General features: G+C 43.2%; 1 protein-coding gene across 2 annotated transcripts in view; it reads right to left on the bottom strand.

Annotated features, from left to right (window-relative positions):
• Window positions 1-4,586: 4,586 nt before the first annotated feature.
• Window positions 4,587-21,523, bottom strand: part of ntn2 (netrin 2) — a 36,851-nt gene continuing 19,914 nt past the window's right edge. For both annotated transcript variants that reach the window (XM_053865112.1, XM_053865111.1), the window contains exons 3-7: window positions 18,785-18,973; window positions 14,263-14,412; window positions 11,884-11,937; window positions 8,070-8,144; window positions 4,587-7,990 (exon numbers count right to left, since the gene is read on the bottom strand). In XM_053865112.1, coding sequence (XP_053721087.1) covers window positions 7,623-7,990; window positions 8,070-8,144; window positions 11,884-11,937; window positions 14,263-14,412; window positions 18,785-18,973 — 836 coding nt within the window. In that variant the 3' untranslated portion in view covers window positions 4,587-7,622. The remainder of the gene's footprint in view (window positions 7,991-8,069; window positions 8,145-11,883; window positions 11,938-14,262; window positions 14,413-18,784; window positions 18,974-21,523) is intronic.

Raw genomic sequence — 21,523 nt, 5'->3', positions numbered from 1 at the left:
AACTATCAAAAGTTAGATAGTTAGAGCTTAAGACATGAAAAAGCACAAACAAACGTATTTTGACCACCTCTGAGTTGGACTTTGAAGCCACAAGAACCTTCAAGAGACTGATTATCTGAATTCTGAAGAGTGTTTTGAATGTTTTATAAATTGGCTGTCTTTGACACAAACCAAGTATTGTGGTCCGCTGATCCGCACTCGCACACACGCACACAGGCTTTGAAGAAGCAGGCTCATCCCCATTTTCAACAGAAGCCAATCACACACAACGCCGAGGGGAGGATTAGCAGCGAGCTGGTGCCGCACAATGCTCCTATCAGAGACCACACTGGTTTTAAATTACCCCCTGTACTCCTCACTCATTTCACTCACTCAGTGGCCCAATAAACAGTGTTTCTCCAATAAAAAAGGGCGACAGAAGAGGCCAGGTTCGGGGCGGCAGACGTCTCATCCCATCCCTGGCACTGTTGAGAGTCATCCACCTGAATGCTCCTTTTGAAGCCCAGTTTGAAAGTGGGAAAGAACACAATACCTTTCCACTTGAAATATGTTCTTGAACAAAGAAGGTGGAAAGAGTGAAGAATGACAGATGTGCGAGCGGAGGTGTGGTCACTGTCACGCACGTTGTCAGTTCCAGAGGGAGGCGAGCCTGGTCAGACAGCAGCTGGTTTCACTCACCGAGAAGACGTGCAGCAGAAAGAGAGACAGAGATCAGACCTTCACCACTGAATATTTATGATCTGGGTCCACAAAGATTTCTCGCCACATTTTTTGCGGTTTGCGAGGGGTTAGCATGTGGCGACCCACACACGCTCACAGACTAGCGTACATGAGTGTTCACGGATTCATTTCAATATTTAACACATGCCCCAGCCTTCTCTGAGGGGAAATCGAGAAAGAATAAAGAAATAGAAAGGTAATTCAGACGTCATTACAGCAGACAGAGGAGTGCGGGAGAGAGTCGAGCAGAAGTGTGTTTAGGGAGCCATTTAGGGAGCAGACCCTGCCTCAGAGACCTCATGCGGGAGAAAGAAGTTGTGTCGCTTTGAAGCACAGAGGTAACAAGCCTCCATTTAAGAGCAATGAAGCCGCTTTGGCAGCTTATGAAAGTGTGATTGCTCAGACCTCCTCTACATCACAACCCTCTTTAAACGCTGCTGCGGCCAAGGGGGGAGAGTCGGCGAAGAATACATGGGTCCAATATTTTCCATCTGTCGACTCTTTGCTACTGAGTTTTCCTTTCCAGTCAACTCAAAAGGTTTTGCTGAGGGCTGCTGCGCATAACATGGAAGATGGAGAGATGGAGTAACAACATGTAGCAAAATAGCAAGGCACTGTAACGGAACATATGTTTACAAAATAAAGCAGCATTCAGTCAAACAAAGATCCAAGAATGGTGCGAGTTCTTGGCAAAAATGTGGTTCTCCAATGGGAAGAATTACCTGGCAACCTTAACAATAAAACGTTTTGTCTCCAAAGTCTCATGGAAGCTGATTTATTTTAGTGTAAAAATAATAATAATTTATAAACTCAAGTTTCTTTTTTTCATGTATTTGTGTATATACAGTTCTGAGCTGAGTGACTTGTGTGACCCGTGAGAAGTCACACAAGGGAATGAAGGAACAGTGCCCACAATGCCAGCCACATAAGATGCTATATACCTGATAAATATCTCCAAGTAGTGATAAGAGATCACAATGGTCATCCCACATGGGTGATGCCAGGTTCGCTGGAAACCCCAATCATTACTGGCCGCAGTCCAGTTTAATGTTCAATGCACACTGCTAGTCACATGGCCACGCGAAAGGCTGGGCTGCCCACTCCACACCTCTGCTGACTTTGGCGTCAACAAGGGATGTGAAAGTCCACCTGCAAATAGTCGCCTTTTGACGCCTTGGTCGTGACAATGTGTCGTGGAAACCTAGCCTCCGCTAAACCTTGGCTGAGGTAAAAAAAAATAAAAAAAATACTGTGTTTGTTAATGGATGTTGAGTTTGGCTCAGCATTCTGAGGAAGTGGTAGCTACCTCACTCTCAGTCAAGCCGTGCCGGCTTTCCTTGTCATCCAGAGCTGTTGCTTGAGGGGACTGTGTGGTGAGGCTAGAGTGATGAAGTACTGAAACTGCTAGGTCGTCCTGGCGGGTTTGTCTTCTTGACCTATTCTACTCACCCAGAATGACCCGTCTTCAACACCCTAGCACTTTCCCACCACTATGGACCGTGCCTTCTGTACATCATGTATAGAATAGGACTATATTATATATATATATATATATATATATATTATATATATGCGACTCCAACCACCTGCTCCTAAACACCACCAAGACCAGAGAGATGGTGGTCGACTTTAGGAGACCCAGGCCGCATCCAGAACCAGTCACCATCAAAGGAGATTGTGTGGAGGTGGTCCACACTTACAAATACCTGGGAGTGCAGTTGGATGACAAACTGGACTGGACTGCCAACACTGATGCTCTGTGCAGAAAGGGACAGAGCCGCATGTACTTCCTCAGAAGGCTGGCGTCCTTCAACATCTGCAAGAAGCTGCTACAGATCTTCTACCAGTCTGTGGTAGCGAGCGCCCTCATGTATGCAGTAGTGTGCTTGGGGAGCAGCTTGAAGAAGAAGGATGCTGCACGCCTGGACAAACTGGTGAGGAAGGCAGGCTCTGTTGTTGGCACAGAGCTGGACAGCCTCACATCAGTGGCAGAGAGACGGGCATTGAACAGGTTTCTGTCCATCATTGACAATCCCAGTCATCCTCTGCACAACACCATCTCCAGACAGAGGAGTAGTTTCAGCGACAGACTGCTGTCATTGTCCTGCTCCACAGACAGACTGAGGAGATCGTTCCTCCCTCACGCCATTCGGCTCTTCAACATCTCTCGGGAAGGACGATAAAATGGACACTATACACTCTAGACTCACTACACACTCACACCAAAGACACGTGCACTTTAGTTCGTGACACACACACACATTCACATGCTGAACTGTTGTTATTTATTTTAATTTCCTATCTGTAGCATTTTTTTTTTTTTTTTTTTTTACTTGCTCTTATGTTTCCACCTGTCATGCTGCTGGAAATGGGAATTTCTCTTCAGAGATTAATAAAGTATCTATCTATCTATCTATCTATCTATATAACTAAACCTGACACCTCTTCCTTCCCAATCTTCTTAGCTGCTCTCCCGAGTGCCAAAATGGTGGAATGGACGCGCTGAATCTATACAGCCTTCAACTGCAGTCACCAGGAGCAGATGACAATGATTTGAAAAGACCCGTACATCCTACATGTCAGAGGCTGTTGCTTGTCTGGCTTCAGTTAGGAACACACTTGGGCTCATGCTGTTTCGACCAATATAAATGTGTCATGCAATCGCTGGAAGTCACTTCGGAGCTTAAGCAAATCCATGATTAAGGAACTGGAGATGCCCTTTAGATGTTGCACTTGGGACACTGGACTCATACTTGGCAAGTACATTAGCACTGCGCTGAAGCATGGGTGAATGTCATCATGGTGTACTGGCATGGTGTTTATGTGAGGAATGTGGGATCAATGCTATCATCGCCTGAATAATAAAAAGGATATATCTTCAATGAATTCCAGTGCTCGTCCCACCCGCAGGAACACTGTGAGTGCAGGTGGGGAAGAGAGGAAAGCACAGTGATGTAGTGGCTCATGCTGCAGCCTTGTAGCTATAAAGTTTTAGGTTGGAATCCAGGTAGTGAATATTCTAGGAGTGAGTCCAAAGACATACAGAGATGAGAATGTTTGGCTCCAATCTGGAACAAGTAGAAAGAAATCCTGGGGTTCAGAGAAGAACCACTAACGCAGGATGCACAAATATCTTGGTAAATCTATCAGTGAAAACAGAGATTTTAAATAACTTCCACACTGTGGAAGAAAATATTTTTGTTCAAGGTAACTCAACAACAAGCTGCAGGCACGAGAGAATGGTCCAGCTGAGGAGTTTGCGTGGCTCTCTAATGAACTGGAGTGACCGAAGGATTTCACAAGAGATATGAAATCCTTCGCGTGAGACATGATTTCACTCCATCTTGCTCCCACAAATAAGGAACGGCGGCGAGGTCGAGTGCCTTCCTCTGATGAGACTATGAATCTAAATTTCCACTGTCCATTCGGTTGAAGGCCATTTAAATCATTTCAGTGTAATGGACACTGGAAAAGTTAATGGAGGACAGGATGTCCGGAATGAATGTGCTTGAAGCAGACATATGTCATAGTGCCTCCAAAATGATCTCCGAAACATATTTTTCGATGATGGCGGTGCCTGGGGAGAGTGATGATAAATGTGGTCCTTCCTGTAATTTACCTTCTGGAGGATGGATGAGGTCTGTTTGAATAGAGGGTGGGGGCTGAGGAGTGAGCGAGAAGAGAGGAGGCAGAAAGTAAGGACAGTGTGTGTGTATGCGCACTGTATTGTTTACACAGAGAAGAGGAGCTACTCTCACTCGCTGAACACCCACCGTCTATTTGGAGGCTGCCATAAACTGAACTATCAAAAAGACAGATGGACACAAAGGTCATTAACTAATAATTTATTTTATCATTTAGATTAAAAAGTCAGTGGTTCATGGCCTTAATGTAACATGTACATAGAAGACTTTGATATAGACGAGGGGTGGGCACAGATGGTCTCCCAACAGTGAAAGAGTGGACAAAAATCTGACAATAGTGTGGAAGACAGACATCCCTCGTAAGCTATTTAAACTTCACAAACACATGCTCTTCTCGTCTGTTCCTCGTGCCACATGTTTTACCCAGCAGAATGAACAACCGGGCGCTGGTGTCACAACACTGGAGGGTAAAACCAATACAAATAAGGATACATTCTGAGTGATATCTGGTGTTTTCGGGACGTGATGACAACTTCTTTCTACATCCACAGAACATGAGCTGGGTCGGTAACACTGGGACACAAAGACATCAACTACAGAGGATAGTCATCACATATTTACAACAAGTGACTCACTAAACAAGAAAAACGTTTTTGGAAGTCAAAATAAACAAAGCAAACCAGACCAGGAAGTGACAATTGCTCATCATCAGTTGTCTGACTCTTCTAAATATTTGACCTCTGTAAAAGTCGGCATTCCAATAAGTACAAATCATGTGCATACGACTGGTTTAAATGACAAACACACACATAAATGTGATAAAACACACCAGAGGCTTTTACACTATTACATCTGGCATTCACCTCTTATCTGGCTTCAAGGTTTGGGTGGCCCCTTAAAAGAGATAATACAGAGCCAAGTGGAAATAAGAAGTGATTAGATGTGAACGGTACAGATTGATACGAACCGAGTGCGGAGCTGGACCTCCGCCACAGTGAAGGCACCTTGAGGATTTGAGCACCAGACATGTGGAGCCAATCTCGTCTCCAGAGAGTGACCTGTCAATTCTTCGGGCTACAACGGCAAGTTTTATTTTACGATATAAGAAAACATTTGGGCACATTTTGACATCATGTTTAGAACTTTTACCGCCTTGGGTGAGTTTGAAAGGCGAAATATCTACTTACGGGTACAACGGGATACAAATAGAAGCATTTAATCCACCACCTCACAAACATCCTTCAACTGAACGGAAAACAAACTTCAAAAGTTCTCAGCTAACTTACTGTAAGCACTGCCTCCTCGTCATAGCCTATAAAAGGAGATCTGTGCTTTGACATTCAACTCGTGTGTCTTTGTGTTGGCAGCAGAATGTGAAGACCAAATCTCATTTCAGACGTGGCAGCTCAAACACAATCATTACTACGCTTCACTTGCATAACATTTTCTGTGATGTCATTTCAAAATAAAAACGTATGGCCACAAATTTAACCCCAGATCGGATCATCTCTGGTTTAGTCAGTGTAAATTCCAATGACTTGAAATCCTGTCGGCGGTTCGTGAGTATCGAAGACGCTGAACTAGCTAACAAAGTTCGATTTAACTTGATGAATCACCAGTGTGAGGGTGCTGTTCACAGTTTAACATACATTCTTTGAAGAAGCAGAAATGCAACACTGAAGGGTTCTGGCAAACGCCCTCTGTGCCGTCACCTGTCTAACACACAAAGTACACAACACACAAAAGCGGAGCTTTGGGAAGGGGTTGGATGTCACAAAGACGGGGGATATTTTTTTGGAATAATGACAATCCAAACATACAATTTCAGCTAGAGGAGCTTAACAGTCGGCTAGTGTGACACATGCACAGCTACGTTGGCTTAACACAGCACCTCTACACTTTGTTTATCTTCTACTCTCAATTGCTCTATGCATTACTTGATGAAATCACAGCTGAAGACATAATTATGAAAGCAGCCCGACTGCTCTCTGTGGTTTTTGTTGGTCATAACTTTCATAAAGTCCCTTAATTAAATTTAGAAACTCACTATGCTTATTTGGCAGAGGATAACAGGGACTAGATCTGCGTAGGCAAGCGGGGGGAGATGACTCGGGAGATTTTCCTTTGGATCTTCATTCTGATTCAGCTTCTTCTGCAGGATTCGATGGACCAGCAAAAACCACAAATATGCAAACATAACAAAATACATGAAGATGGAAATATGATATTCTCGTGTCATAATATAATCAAGTGAACACTAAAAACTTTCCAGACTTGCTCATTTGTCAAAAAAAAAAAAGATATCTGCCGGGAAAACAAGACTGTTTATCCAACATTGTTTTCATTTTACTTCAGGAAAAGTCACATTTCCCTCAATCTCTTGTTTCGGCAAACTACAGCCGTCGTGTCAATCGACAGATGTCAGATTTAAGAGAAAAATGACTTTGGCCACACACAAACATGTGGAGGGCCACTGCCCCGCAGATGAGCCAAGCCTCGATGGAAATATTGGTATTGTTCTGAAATTCCAACCAGTTGTCTACACCGCTAAATCGATCCTGCAGAGGAGATGACATGCAATGAGTCATGATGGTGATACATGAGTTTAAAACCACTCATGAGAGGGACTGGTGGTGAAACATCCCTGAAATATGACCTTTGCCCAAGCACGTCGCACACACGAGGCTGGATTGGATAAAGGGACGTGACGCATCCACGGCAGTGGGTAGAGTGTGCAGGGACGGTTCTGCCCCTTGGAAACAGTCACCTTGCATTGTAACTGGACGTGCTCAGTTGTTGTTCCTTGTGTCAAGGTCAACAGTTAAACAACAAACATTGCAAGACAGTTTGACCTCCTCAATCCGACATTTCCATGTCAAGTTGTTGTCCAAACCGAACAGCCAGGGAAAGGCGCAGAGTTGTATTTGGGAAAGTGTCATTGTGGTAGGGAACGGCGTCGGCATTTGTCTACACTTCATACCCTTTTTAATGGTCCCTTTTTAAGGCAAACCAATGACATAAAACATACACGTGACAATAAAAAAAGATTTTGTCAAATAAAAGGAAAAAAAAAAATTATACAATATACACAAAAGTAGTCCATAAACAGGCAGGGTACATGCAGTCTTTGTAATGTGCAGAGTTTTTGTGGGTGGAGAAAGACTTTTTGGGGGTAAAAAACAAAGAAAGGAGTGGTTGATTCAGGATGTACGAAGGTGAGGTGCGGGGAAGTAGGAGATGACTAATGGTGCGCTACCATCACGCTTTGCCACACTTGCCCTTCTTCTCCTTGCGCTGGAACTTTCTCAGCCGTCTCGTCCAAACGTCCCTCCACTGGATCACAAGGCTGTTCTTATCAGCCACTAGGCCAACACGGTCTGGATTGATGGGTCCACCACCGGGTCCAACCCCAGGTCCTGTCCCGCCATCACTACCACCCATCACCAGAAAGCGCTTGCTCATCTGAATCTTGGGACATTTGCAGGCGAGGTCCTTCATGTGTACCCATAGGACGTTATCTCCACGCTTCAAAGGCTCGCCGCGACTCTTGTAAACCGACATGATGCTGACTGAGAACTTTGCCCAGTCCCCGACCGTTTCCATGTCCAGGACATTAACCTGGACAGCTGTGAAAACATTTATAGCCGATTAAAGACCAGACAGATGGTTTACTTGAATTATTTGTTGCAGTAAGTTTTGTTATACCATAATCCTTCTTGCAGTACTTCTTCATGTTGATCTTCAGGTTTCCCTTCACTGGCTTGCAGTATGACTCACAATCTGCAACAAAAGAGAGGGCCATCAATCACACCTATAATGCACCTATGAGCACTTAATGAAGAGTCAAAGTCTATGTTTTAAAACCGTATCATTGAGGTGCAGTTCACATAAATTCACATATTCCAAGTCATTGCAAAATGCAAGGCATCTTTTCTCCCTGCTCTCACATAAGGAAATGTTTGAGACAAATTGTTATGCGTCTTTCGAGCCAAGTGATGTGTTGAAGGTGGAGAAAGTCGCCGTCTCGTTTTTGAAAGAGATCGAGGAGGTTGTGTGGACAGCCAGTTAAATCATTCTTGATTTCTGCAGTTGGCCTCAAAGCCGCAGACTACTAGGTGATGCTCATCTGCTTGTCAACGTAACATATTATGTCTGGTATGTAATGTAAAAATAGATTGTCCACCAGTCTGCAAGGTAATGATTTCAGAAGGCTCCAAAGAAACACTCTTGGGTAAAATACACAGTCCAAAAAACAACACCCCTCCTCTCTTTAGAAGCCTCACTCCTAATTATGGTGGTTTAGGGGAGGACGGAGGGGACATGCGTTTTGACCCCTCCAAACACAAATCCTGTAAGAAATTGTATTTTCAGAACATTTGAACATTGCTACATTCCAGAACGCACCATCTGGATGCATCCCTGATATGTAGATCAGCTCTGTACCCAAGAGAGCGAAAGAAATGAAGAAAAGCTGTGAAAGTAAGTCGGAACCATGGTATGTACCATGGACCGTCACATGTAAAGGAAACTTACCATCCATTTATTTTAGCCAGCTCAAGCAGGTAGCTCAAGTAGCTTGATCTATGGTGTGGACAAGTGGACAAAAGGTATGCCTCACTCCAGAGGGATTCATGAGGAGGGATAAATATTTAGCTAAGTCAAAGAAACAATAACATTTCACTTAAAACATGTAGCAGGCCTATGTGGCCGATGCCCCCACTTGAAAAACAGAATGATGCCCTTCACCCCAACTATCCTTTTTCAAATGTTAAGAGATTGGGAACCGATGGCTCACGAGCCAGATGTGGCTTTTTCGACGGCGTCTCTTGACATCAGAGGTCAAAATACCATCACAACTGAGTGCAGTTTCCCTAAATGCTTACTTTCCCTAAATGGCTTCGCATGATGCTCTGCAGCTCAGTCAACAACTACAATCATTGGTCACTATCATATGGAGTTTTAAGGTTTTGCCACATCACATTTACACACACAATTACAGGCGTTTCATTGACATTAAAGTGCTAAAATGCGCCGTTCACGTCCATATGTATTCTGACTTGGCCGTCTCCCCACTTCTCTTCTGTTCCTGGAGCGGAACCATGTTGTAGCAATCCACCACTGTAATTAGTTGACTGGACTGCAAAGCATCATGGAAACTGTTAAGGTCACCTTAAGTGAGTTTGTTATTGAGAGTGATGGGACCAATGCTGCTCTGCCCCATAAATAAGACTGTTTTGAAATCACTCTTCAATTCAGTCGGAGCATCTAATGTATCCACTTTGGGCGAAAAGGTCCCGTTGGACAAACATTCTAATGTGATGCCTTTCGGAATGAGGCTGTGTTGTGCGAACATGTTCACAACACACTGTATTTATAAAGTACAATTACAACCATTTAGGCTTCAAACTGAATAAAACATACCAGAGAAGTGAACGTGTTCATTTTGACATGTTTTCCAGGTTGTTGAGTAAAGACAGAGGAAGCAGGTCATGGATGGATGGATGCTGTTTGGCCCTCACTGAGAGAACTGAGACCACGCACTGGACTCAAGACTTATTGAAAGTCTTCAATGCTAAAGTAGTGGGTACTAAAACAGGATGTTATAGGCAGTACTTTGTTTTCCAAGCAAAGTGAGAGCAGTAGTACTGACGATACAAAGCAAAGCACAGGAGAGCTGGGAAGGTTGGAGTTCCTTGTTCAGAATGAAATCACCACCACGTCTCTTGAAACTCAGGTCTTGCCACGAAAAAGACAGCACTTTCTTTGTTGCAACAGCATATTGATTTTCTCGTGTTTTCATTTGATGTTATCAGAGCTGAACATGTTTCAGTAACAGAAATGGAATTAGAGACTGAGGTAATTGAGGACCAAGGGACCCATAAAACACAATGGAAATTTGGCAGTACAACCTGGGTGAGGATCGTATTATGAAGGGGAACAGAAGAAAGGCCAAAAGAAAATGGCGAGGATGTAATCTTGGAAGTGATCGACTGTAAAGGCTCGGGAACAAAAACAGCTCTCAAATAATCCAGCGTTTGGTCTCATCTGCAGATCATTACAGAGATGCTCCTGCAACTGCGAAGAGTCCTCTGTGGCTTTCATCTGATTGTTGCTGCTAAGTGTGTGTCTGATATTGTGTGTAGGATACTGCGTTTGGCTCGAGGGTGTCAGTAAGTTTTGGCAGAGAGGGTGGGGGGGCGAGTGCCTTTTCCCATGAAGAGCCACTTTCTGCTGGCTGTTCACCTCGAAAAATTCTCTGTAAGGTTGTCCAATGACCCAGAAGACCAGCCCATGGAAACTATGCACAATTGGCACGGAGGCGTCTGAGCCCTCTGAAGCTCTTTCTCTTGGCTATGACAAGGACAGATTGCGTTTGCCGCCCATTGCACAAAAAAACAGTCTTTTCGATGGTGATGTTCAACTCTGTGGCGCTTTGGGAAGATGGGCAAAGACCAAGTGAAGACTGGAGTCAGCCTGAGGTGAATTAACAACAAGCATCGAACATTTTCCCAGGGAAGTTGTATACACAAAGTCTGCCATGTGTTTTGAAAGGTTTTGAGGCCACAATTGAAATATAAATCATATGAATAATTGTAAATAAATAGACAATTTATCCCCTCTTCCATGTCCTCAGCATTGGTGAAGCAGCAAGATGTGACTCTTAGAGATTGTTAATGTGATGTGCAAAAATACACCAAGTTTTGTGTGTTATTGCGAAAGACGCCTGTGGCCGTCAGGATTGTCATATAGTTTAATGAAACAACGGTGAAAAACTAGGCCCAATCATAAGATTGTCATGAAGCAAACAATACATATGCGCAGAAGTGCACACTGTCTACCATCCAAACTCACGCACGGTCCTCTGAAGCCTGCGTTTTACCAGAAGCAGCGTCACTGCACTTGCCTTGGTGGTCAGATGGTGTTGTGACAACAATATGGCTGAAGGTTTTGAAGAACTGCGTCATTGGCCGTTCACAGGTTGGATCCAACAGACGTATGACGGTACGAGCAGTGAAATAACTGATGAATCAACATTTCCAAATCGATACAACAGCAAAAATAAATCAGCCATCGAATGAAATGTGAAGTTCGGGTAATTGACCGAAGCCTAAATTGGAAGGTTATAGAGAGTCTGGACAATTTTCCCCTCCGTCAGCAGCCAACTCTCCTTTCACACCACCAAATGCTCCTTTCCGCTATATCTCACAGCTTAACTGTTACTAATCACCTCTGCCGCATGTTGGCCGGCCTTGGCGTTTCAGCCAAAACATGGCCGCGCTGACTGGATTCTGCTGGACTAGGAAAACGCAACCAAGGACAAACGTTTTTAAAGACAAAGGGAAAAAATCTGCTGGTCCCAGTTGACTCGTTCTCATTGCGCAACTTCAAAAGAAGCGCCGCACCCCACATTAATATTTATTCCACTAACTTAAACTCAAAGTCCAGATATATTAAAACATGTGTTTTTCTTCCCCTCATAAAGACTTTGGGAGAGGTGGTGAAAAAAGTGAACACCAACCTGCTGGCTCCTCTGTGCTGCTCACCACAGCTGTGGGGTTGACCACTGGGATCTCTGAAATGCAAAACACACTGGTTAGAGTTTCACATATATGTAGCAACGGCAAAATAAGACTGTTTTTCAGGTTTGTTTTGAGTTGTTTATTCAGACAGTTTTCAAGGCAAACAAGTCAATATATTCATATCCAGAGTTGACTGTCTGTCTCTCTTAAATCTCCTCTAGAATTAGGATCATCTCACTAATACAGCTGTATATCCTCCATCTTGAATTTGGCACACAGTAATTCAGGATTGCAATCTTGTGGCCTCCTTTTTACTTGCTCACAGAGGTAAACATGTAGACAGGGAAGACGTTTCAGACACCTCGACTCATGGAAAAGGGTCCTCAGGTTCGGAGTGTGACAGGTATGCACATGAGAACAGACGTGCAAGATAAACACTGACATGAATACTTATTGGTGTTGAGAGGGAAGACATGTTCAAATAAACAACACATTCCTCTGACTAGTGTTGGGGTTATTTTATAGAGCACACACAGAGAACCTGAGACAATCTGACCCAGAAAACAAGACGAGCATGAGACGGAATCTCGACGTGTGCCTTAAATTATGCTGCTGGCCCCAGTGGTGAAGTCTAGATGGGTGTGGCTCACTCATCAATGACTGACACTCTAGTTGACGTCCTACAACCATCACCGGGATCGAATTCTCAGAGGTCGGCCCACTTCAACCCAGTGAGACGTGCGCAGACCAAAATACAATTATAGAAATCTATTTCTCTTGTGAAGCCTGATTGCCTGAGGATAATTGAGAGAATTGGGATCTCTCTTGTGTGGCGGAGTCAGCAAGTCGGCACGCTTGAGACATCTGGGATAAAAGTGGATTCTTTGGTTCTGATAGGCGTCACTTGGGTGGCGAGCGTACTCCCCTGACAGACGCAGGGCTAACACTCATGTCTAATCTCCATGGACGCATGCATAGACACACCGACAGATGGACAGATGGCAAGGGGGGGACATTTATTTTGGATTGTCTTGAGACAGATGAAGCGCTGTCCCACGATCCCCTCTGGCTGCTCTAGAAATGCTTCATGGAATTCCTCCAGGACTTTGCTGCTAATCGTATTCAATTTTCCTATACAAATGCTAATTCCGGCAACAGACTGACTGCTATTACTGTATATCTATATAACTGACAAGCCAGATCAGCCTCCACACGCAGCATCTACGCAATGAATGGCAGTTTGAACCCAGTGCAAGAAGGTAGGGCAAGTTATTGGTAAGCTGTTTTGACTGAAAAGAAACAGTAAATTGTGGCCCAACCGCCAAGAAAAACAAACAACGGCATGCTTGGCAAAGAGAGGAGCAGCTGCCACAGCGCACGTGCCCTCACCGTCACATCTTGGAAAGAAAGAGAGATATGACAGGATCATTCGGATATGGGTTCCGACCCTCATTCTAATTGGCTTTTTAACAGCCTCATCTTCGTGTCTAGGGATTCAGTGGGATGCTCAACATGAGGCCGTGGGGAAACACAGGGTTGTCATTTACACTGATAGATTTAAACATGTATGAGTGCACAACACTAAGAACAGGGACACAATAGCACACATTGTCATTCAGTGTCACTATATACATTGATCACATAACAACCTCACCCTGTTTACTCGGGGTCACATGGGAATCAGCCAGTTTGCATTCTGAAGGCAAAACCTTTGGCTCTCTGGCGTCTATGTATCATTGCTCTGCTTTTCCACCCATGACAATCAGATGCAGTGAGTTTGAGCTCAGTAACTTGTCAAAACCAATTCTGGCAGCTGTTGGTAGTTAGAAAGCTTCAGCCTCAAGTACATCTTGTGCCTCAGATTTTCCAGCTTAGCGTTTCACTCTGAAAAAATCTCATTCCACTGAGACCCCATAAACAAGACATAACTTTGCAGGTGAATTGTAGTCCTTCTCTGACATGAGCTTTGTCTTACGACAGAGGCTTCCCTGTGCTTTCAGGACAAACCTCTAGTCTTTGATTCACGTCTCAATTGTTTCATTTACATGGATCACTTGAATCGGACTTGCTTGATCAGAGTGCCCGATCCAAAATGACCCCATTCGTCTCATTGCGAATGAAATTTCACCTGGATCATTGATCGGCTCTTTTCTTCTCTGGGACATATAGGTAGGTCGCGGATGCCAGCTTGTGTGCAAATGGATTAAGGAAGTGCTGCGGTGGCCGAGTTTCTTCTTCGCTCTCAGTTTTACACGACTTCGTACAGTTGTTCTGTGTTTATTAAATGTTAGCACTAAAGAGTTGAGATTAAGGAATAAACTGGGTAATTTCATTTAGTGCCACATTTGTATGTTAGTGCAGCAGTGTGTGTCACTTACTGATACATGGAGCCACAGGAGAGCGGCTCTGTTGGTAGCCCTTGGCGCAGCGATTGCAGGTGATGCCTGTCACACCGTCTTTGCACGGACACTGACCAGTGGTCTGGTTGCAGGTCTTGCCTGCCGCTCCAACTGGGTGGCAGTCACAAGCTGTGTGTGGGGGGGAGGGGTAGGCACAGGTGTAACAGAACAGGGAATCACATTAGGCGTCATCTCATGAATGTTATTGCAAAAATAAAGTGCCCACAACAGGACAGCTAACACCACAAGCCCTGGCAGGGAACTCTGTAAAATGGTGCAATCTCCTGTAGTTGCCAGCAGACAACGGATACTCATTCATCGGAACACTCGAGGGTCCTGCAGGGAGGAACAGTAAAATGGAATCACCCAGCTTAAAGAACAGCAGGCACGTATTCCGCTCCGGAACAAGAAAAGCAGTGTGCTCTGAACCAGCAGGTGTTTGAAACACTGGTTTTCAGAAATGTTTTGTGTTCTCGGGCCTGTGAACAGACTGCTGATGCCCTGAATGCCATCATCGCGGAGTAATGCTGAGACACCTTGTTCTGACTTGCTTTTAACAAGACTAGCTTTCTCGAGGAAGTGTATTCCAGCCACCTTGAGCAAAATGAGCCCGTTTGAGGGGTTTTAAAGAGCTGTTAAACACAATAGCTATCATGTTTGCCAAAAACACTTTACGAGATGTTGGAGTGCATAAGAAGAGGGGGGAGTAACAAAGGAGAGGACGGGAAAAGAACACTGAGAGACACCGTCATCTTGTCCAAATAAAGTCACTGGTGTGTTCAGCATCATGCACAGATCTGAGACGTCGGCCTTTCACTGAGTCACATTCAACTAGGACTTTTCTCACAAGACAAAATGACTTGTTTTCTATAAACAATCACGCTGATGATGATTCCCAAAACAACCGTCGTCACACTAAGTATCATTTATAAGTAGAACATAAATCCCATTGTTTTAAACAATGATATAATTTGTTTATTTTTTCCATTTGAATTAATCCGAATCTTTTCCATCTTTCTATTTCTCTTATTTTATAGATCCTACAGCTAAAATGTGTTTCTATTGTTCAATTTATGAATTTCTTTTTAAATATCTACCTTTCTGTGATTATTTCCTGTAGCAAATACTGATTTATTTATAGTAAATTACAAGTAAAACCATATTTAATCAATGCATGTATTATTCATAGTTATTCTTAACTGCTTATGCAGAAATTGCATAATTAAAGTTTCACAATATTACATTTGTTAAATGATCTGTCAAAATGACCTTGCTTGAAGATGTAGTTTCTGAATATTCTGGTTTATTAAATCAATTAATTGTAGTATAATAAACATTTTAGTTATGTATTTTTTCTTTGGACAAATTCTGTGATAAGGCTCATTCCTATACGACACACTCGGATGCAGCTTACGTGCCATAACAGCCGTACTGTCCAGCAAATTTTGTACAGAACTCCCTTAACATGACCATGATCCAGGTGTGGAATTAAAACACCTTTGTAAACAGACGATATAATGCTGGCTAAAACAAAAACAAATCTTCGTCTCTGACTTACTAGTCTACCTTAATGACACACACAGTGAGCAGAGAAAATGAGCTGAGAATGACTATGTAATAAGATGATCACGGTAATAGTCCAAGTGACCAGAAATACCAGAGCTACATATTTGGGAAAAACCCTGTAACTCTACAGTTTGTTGTGGGTCCTGCCAGAGAAAGGCAGCTGCTCACATGTCACATTTCTTCTCCGACACCTAAAGGAAGTGTGAATGTGTTTATTTGAGCCGGACGTTTTTTTTCCCTTTGACAACAGAGTATGTGGACCCACCTGTCGACTGGTACAGGGAAGGAGAGCTTAAAAGGCAGAAACTGACCTGAAAACGCTGCTGTGTGTTGGTCTGGCAGTGGGGCGGAGAGGGATTAACTGCGGCTCAGATCCTCAGAAACACATTTGCCTTTTCCGGCAAGGTCAAACGGTCTAGGTGTCAAAGTGGACACGCTCCGTTTGAAGCCGTGCACAGAGAAGTAAATCTGATGCTGCAGCATCCGTGCTAAATTCCCACCAGTTAAGTCACGCAAGCTCAATAAGAAAACTCCTTTTGATGACGGACGTTTTTCAATGGGGACAGACGCTTTTGGCATGAAACCATGCAAGGCAGCGCTGCGTGTCAGAGGTCAAATTCATTCTTATGTCATCCGCCAGAACCAGAGCCAACAAACACAGATGTTGCAGGGGGCTTCAGAAATGCTGGGATTTCAGAAACATTCAGGGAACTATGTGTGCCACCTAGACATCGCACACCGAATCAGGTGCTATGTATATAAAATATAGTGACGATTCATCAAGTGTTTCAATATGTTATGTATATGTCCACTGCATTTTCATTGGCAGACTGAAACATTTTTTTGAGTATTTTGTCAAATATTTAGTGGGCATTTTACCCTCTAAATATTTGACATTTTGTGCGTCTTTTTGATAACAATGAACCAATGAAACAACAGCTGCAGTTCGATTGACTGAAGACACAGAAGTCCACTCATTGTCTCTGTCATTGTTTATTGAGCCTCTCATGGGCTCATGACATGACAATCTCACTTAGCAGACTGCCACAACGTCACAGCCAAGAGTGTCAGATGTGAGGGGACTACAAGGTGTGATTGTGGGAGTGTCAACCTCCTTCCCCCGTCAAACCTTCTCCACCAGCTTTTTCAGATGTTTTATGGGCTGGGGTCCAGGCAAGTGAAGCAGCAGTAAAAAGTCCTGAGAGGTTGATGGCTTTTCAAGCCTTCTTGTCTACAGATGTCAAAGGCAGTTGAAGTTGTAGTCCTCTCAGATGTTTGCTTGAATTCCTTTGCTCATGTACTGTATACATTATTTCAATGCTGTCTGTGATACTTGAAATATCATCATGTTCTGTGTGGGTGAGCAAGTGTCTTCACTGAAGTGCAGTGTGTGATGTATGTGGGAGGTAGATTGTAAAGATGGAGGCAGTTCTCTGATGGTGTCGAGGTTAATTCTCCTCATGCACTCCACTCCCTGATTATAGATCACCCTGAGAACAGGTCTGATGGGAAACAGACACCGGCCTCGGCCCTTCAGAAAACACCTGCACTTTATTGTCATTACTCTGCCTCAGACAGTCATCTGTTCCGACCAGAGGTGACCGGTAACCTGTCGCACCCAGACATGGAGGCAAAAGCCTTCGCAGAGTCAGGATGATTGAAGTCAGAAGTTCGGAATAAGAAACGGCTGGAATGAATGATGGTGAAAAAATTGGGATAAAATGACAAAAGCGGACTGAAAAACTAGAAATTATTGAAAGCTTTGGAATCGGCCACATCAGTCGCAGTTGTTCACTCCAGAGGCCAAATGTTATTCATTTTACGAAGATAGCAACAAAATTTGGTTACGTTTTTGGCAGCAAGATCAATAACAATGTTTTTTATTTTTCCGTAGGAAAATACTGGCAATAATTCTGTCATTTCAACTTGTTTTTGTGCTGGTTAAACTGCACTGGACAATTTCACTAAGATCCATTAAATCTCTGTATTTTCAATTTTTAATTCCAAAATACTTAAAAACACTACTGTAGGTGCAGTGTAACATTGGCCCCTAAACTGAAAGAAATCATTCTAGTGTCTTTCATACGTCACTTTTACTAATATAACTAATATATATATATTTCAATAGAAATAGGTGCGTTACTAAAACCTACCTTTTTAGTTCACACAACTTTACTATATATATATATATATATATATATATATATATATATATATATATATATATATATATATATATATAGCTAGTTCATGATAACCGATATAAAATGAAGCTCATAGGCATTTTTATTCAGTGCACAGTTACGGTTTTGTTGTGACAGCTTAATATGACGTTGAAATGTAACTTGAACTGCGAATGAACCAGTTGGAGGTTTGTGCAGCAGCATTCCAGTGGAAAGCATCTTTATAATTGCCAGCACCGACAGCTCCCATTGGCAGAGGAAGGGTTGTGGATTTCTGGAAGTCATCCTGTACCTCCACATGACCAACTGAAAAAAAAAAAAAATCTCCCTTTCTGCTATTGATTTAAACATTTTCCTGAGCAACAAGAACAGGAAACTGTTGTTATTCTTGTGACGACTCCAGCCAAAGCAGAGTTGTGCTTACAGCGTAACATGAGGGTGAAAAATATTCACCTCGACTGTAAAATAATTCCAGGGTCAAACAAAACTTTCCATGAAAAACGTCTCAAACTTGGATTCTACTTACAGTGTGTGGACGCGTTTTAATGATGATTGAGTGTCTTTTTTTTTAAATCTTTTTTTCGTACACACAAAAATGATGAGAGACAATCGAATTAGCAGAGCTGAAATTCAGTACACTCACTCTCTGGAACACAGAACTAAACACTTCAAGTCATGTCCCAAGAAAGACAAATCACAAACAAGACAGACATCAAGAAGTTGAGCGGTGCAAAATTGTCTTGGTGGTTTACCTTTGCAGGCTCGCCGATGAGTGATGGGTCTGGCCATGTCTCTGTAGAAACCCTCCTTGCAGTAGTGGCAGTGGCGTCCAGCAGTGTTATGGCGACAGTTCATGCAGACCCCTCCGCTTTTCCTCCCGGACAACTTGTACAACTCCATGTTAAAACGACAGCGTCTGGCGTGAAGGTTGCAGTTGCATGCTGTGGAGGAAGGAGGCTGTGGTTAACATCTGTGTGGCTCGCTTTCATCGGAAAAATACCTTTTGCGTATCTCTGTTTAATGCACCGATTTGCACTCATTTTCCATCTTCCACTCCCTGAGAACGAACTCACACAAACTGCTTGATGTGTCGACACGAAACTGTATGTACATCAAATTAGCCCCTCCGTGTTCTGCTGGACCTCATAGGCAGAAAAACACAGTATAGGGAAACATTTTCCAGCTCGGTGATGCCATCACTCACATATAGATATACACAGTGGCCGCGTTCTTGGCCACTTATCACGTGCGCATCAATCAAGGGTGATATTTAGAGAGCTCATTTTCTCTGTTTCATAATAAATGAAGACAGCCTCCTCAGCCTATTAGTTATTCATCACTGGAAATGGACACGTTCATTTCATGAATCACTGATGAGCAACAATCCCGGAGATTTATTAGAAGGCAGGCTGACACAGAAGGAGTAATGAAGTACGGCAAGCTTTGGCTCGGCACGCACACCCGAGGAGTGGGGCAGTGTTTTCCTCGCTTGCTCTGTCAAACCTGTGTCCGGGCTGCTTCCACCACACAACCATTTTCACTGGCGCTTCATCATGGATGAACTACATGTTCACTCTTTGCATACTTAGGGCTTATAGTGGAGAGGTCTATTTAGAAATCTGTCCCTCTGGTTTGTGTCGCTCAGTTTGAGCCAGACCTTCAGATTTTTAAATCATTTTCAGACACAGGTCCTGAAGACTTGGCTGCTGCTTCAAAGTGAGAGACTTATTCCAGTTCAAAGTTGTCTTCAGATAAATTGGGGTAGGATAAACAATGGCAGGAATGTTTGACCAAAAACGTCAACAGTTATGACAAAGGGGGATTATTAGCAGATCCAACAGAAGGTGACATTAATTTGCTTAAATCTGGAAGAATGTGGAACCAAAAATAGACTTGTTTTTTTTTAAACAAAGAATCCATGTTTGCAGTTAAATGATGACAAAACCGAAAGTGGAGACAGACCAGCAAGACATCATTTTTTTGTACTGTAAGCAAAGCTGAGCCTTGCATCAAAATGAGTATGTGAATCCCAATGATGTCATGATTAAACCCAGTAGAATTAAAATACTAGTATCAATACAGCTGAGTCAGCCTGACTTCAAATGGCCTGTACACCCATTCGGAGTATGTAAACAGTGATGACGTATGAATGGGTGTGAGTGCATTTTGGCAGCAGAAGTATGGTGGAGTGCCATGAGAGGGCCGGCTACAAAAGATCGCAAATTGAATCTGCAAAGACTCATATGGACAGATGAAATAAAAAGGATCTCAGAGCATAGTACATCAGTTCGGTGAATATTGTACGACATTTTACTGAGGGGGTTACTGAACTTTGGTCCACAGTTATACTGCCGGCGCTGACAACTAACCAACTTGACATTTAGCTCTGAAAACCTTTGATCCTGTAATTAACTTTTACTTATTTGTCTGTTGGATGAGTACACGAGTCGACTTCTGCTGCCCAGATTTGTGCATATTTTTGACAACTTGGTTTCTAAATGGGTCTATTGTCATCAACTTTACCAACAGTTTTCTTCTGTTTTTCATTAATCCAGGCCAGATTCTACAGGTGTCCATTCGGAAAGTTGCATTTTTCCTACTCAGACATAGATACAAGACCTAGATTACCATGAATCCACAAATCTCCAATTCTCCAAGCAAATGCAAGTGGACAGTTTGACTGGACCAGATTATCTTTCTGAGTGAGTTCAGTTTCTTGAGATACCTCCATCAATCATGTTTTTTTTTAAGCCACAGCTGGGCTCTTGGAAGGACAAAGATTTTGAATGGAGACTTTCTCTGGAGAACAATGTGTTCAAGAAACTACATTTACATTTTGATAATACAGTCCAGCTACACCATCTAAATGTGCTCTGCCTGACGTGGCCACTGCAAGTGGAACCCCGTGGTCGTACATCAGCAATGACACAGACTGTTTTGAAACCCACAGTCATATCGTATTGTATCCAGATATCTAGCGGGGTAACACTTTAGATCAAGTCAATTATGATGCTGTTTAGAGTGAACGTTCAGCAACCGTTCCTGGGTAAAATGGAGTCATTCTTAACAAAACACAAATAATTGTGCTCTCTTTACAAAACTTTCAAACAATGTTAACCTCACTGATCACATACTTCCATGAGTTCTCGGCATTGGTATGACTGTTCACCAATGTGACTTTTGTGACAAATGCAAACTTCCAAAGTAAACATGGTGACTGTGGAAGAAGTGCTGATAATGCACCTCTTGTACAAATGAGGAAAACAGAGGCAGTGTTGAAGGAGGCCTTCAAATGTATCACCACTGGAGGAGCGAGAATTTCCGCCATTGTTTTATCTTCTTTGTGTCTCATCAGAGAATCACGTATCGAGTAGTAAAAGCCAACACTGCCCCCATGGTTTCCGGTGGTAGTGCTCCGTTTGGGCCGTACCCATAAGCTTTGTGGAGTCGTGCCGAAATACGGATGGTATGAACACAGAGCACGGACAGAA

This window comes from Synchiropus splendidus, chromosome 5 (genome assembly GCF_027744825.2).
Source record: "Synchiropus splendidus isolate RoL2022-P1 chromosome 5, RoL_Sspl_1.0, whole genome shotgun sequence".
NCBI classification, from domain to species: domain Eukaryota; kingdom Metazoa; phylum Chordata; class Actinopteri; order Syngnathiformes; family Callionymidae; genus Synchiropus; species Synchiropus splendidus.
This window is presented reverse-complemented; position numbering and strand designations above follow the sequence as displayed.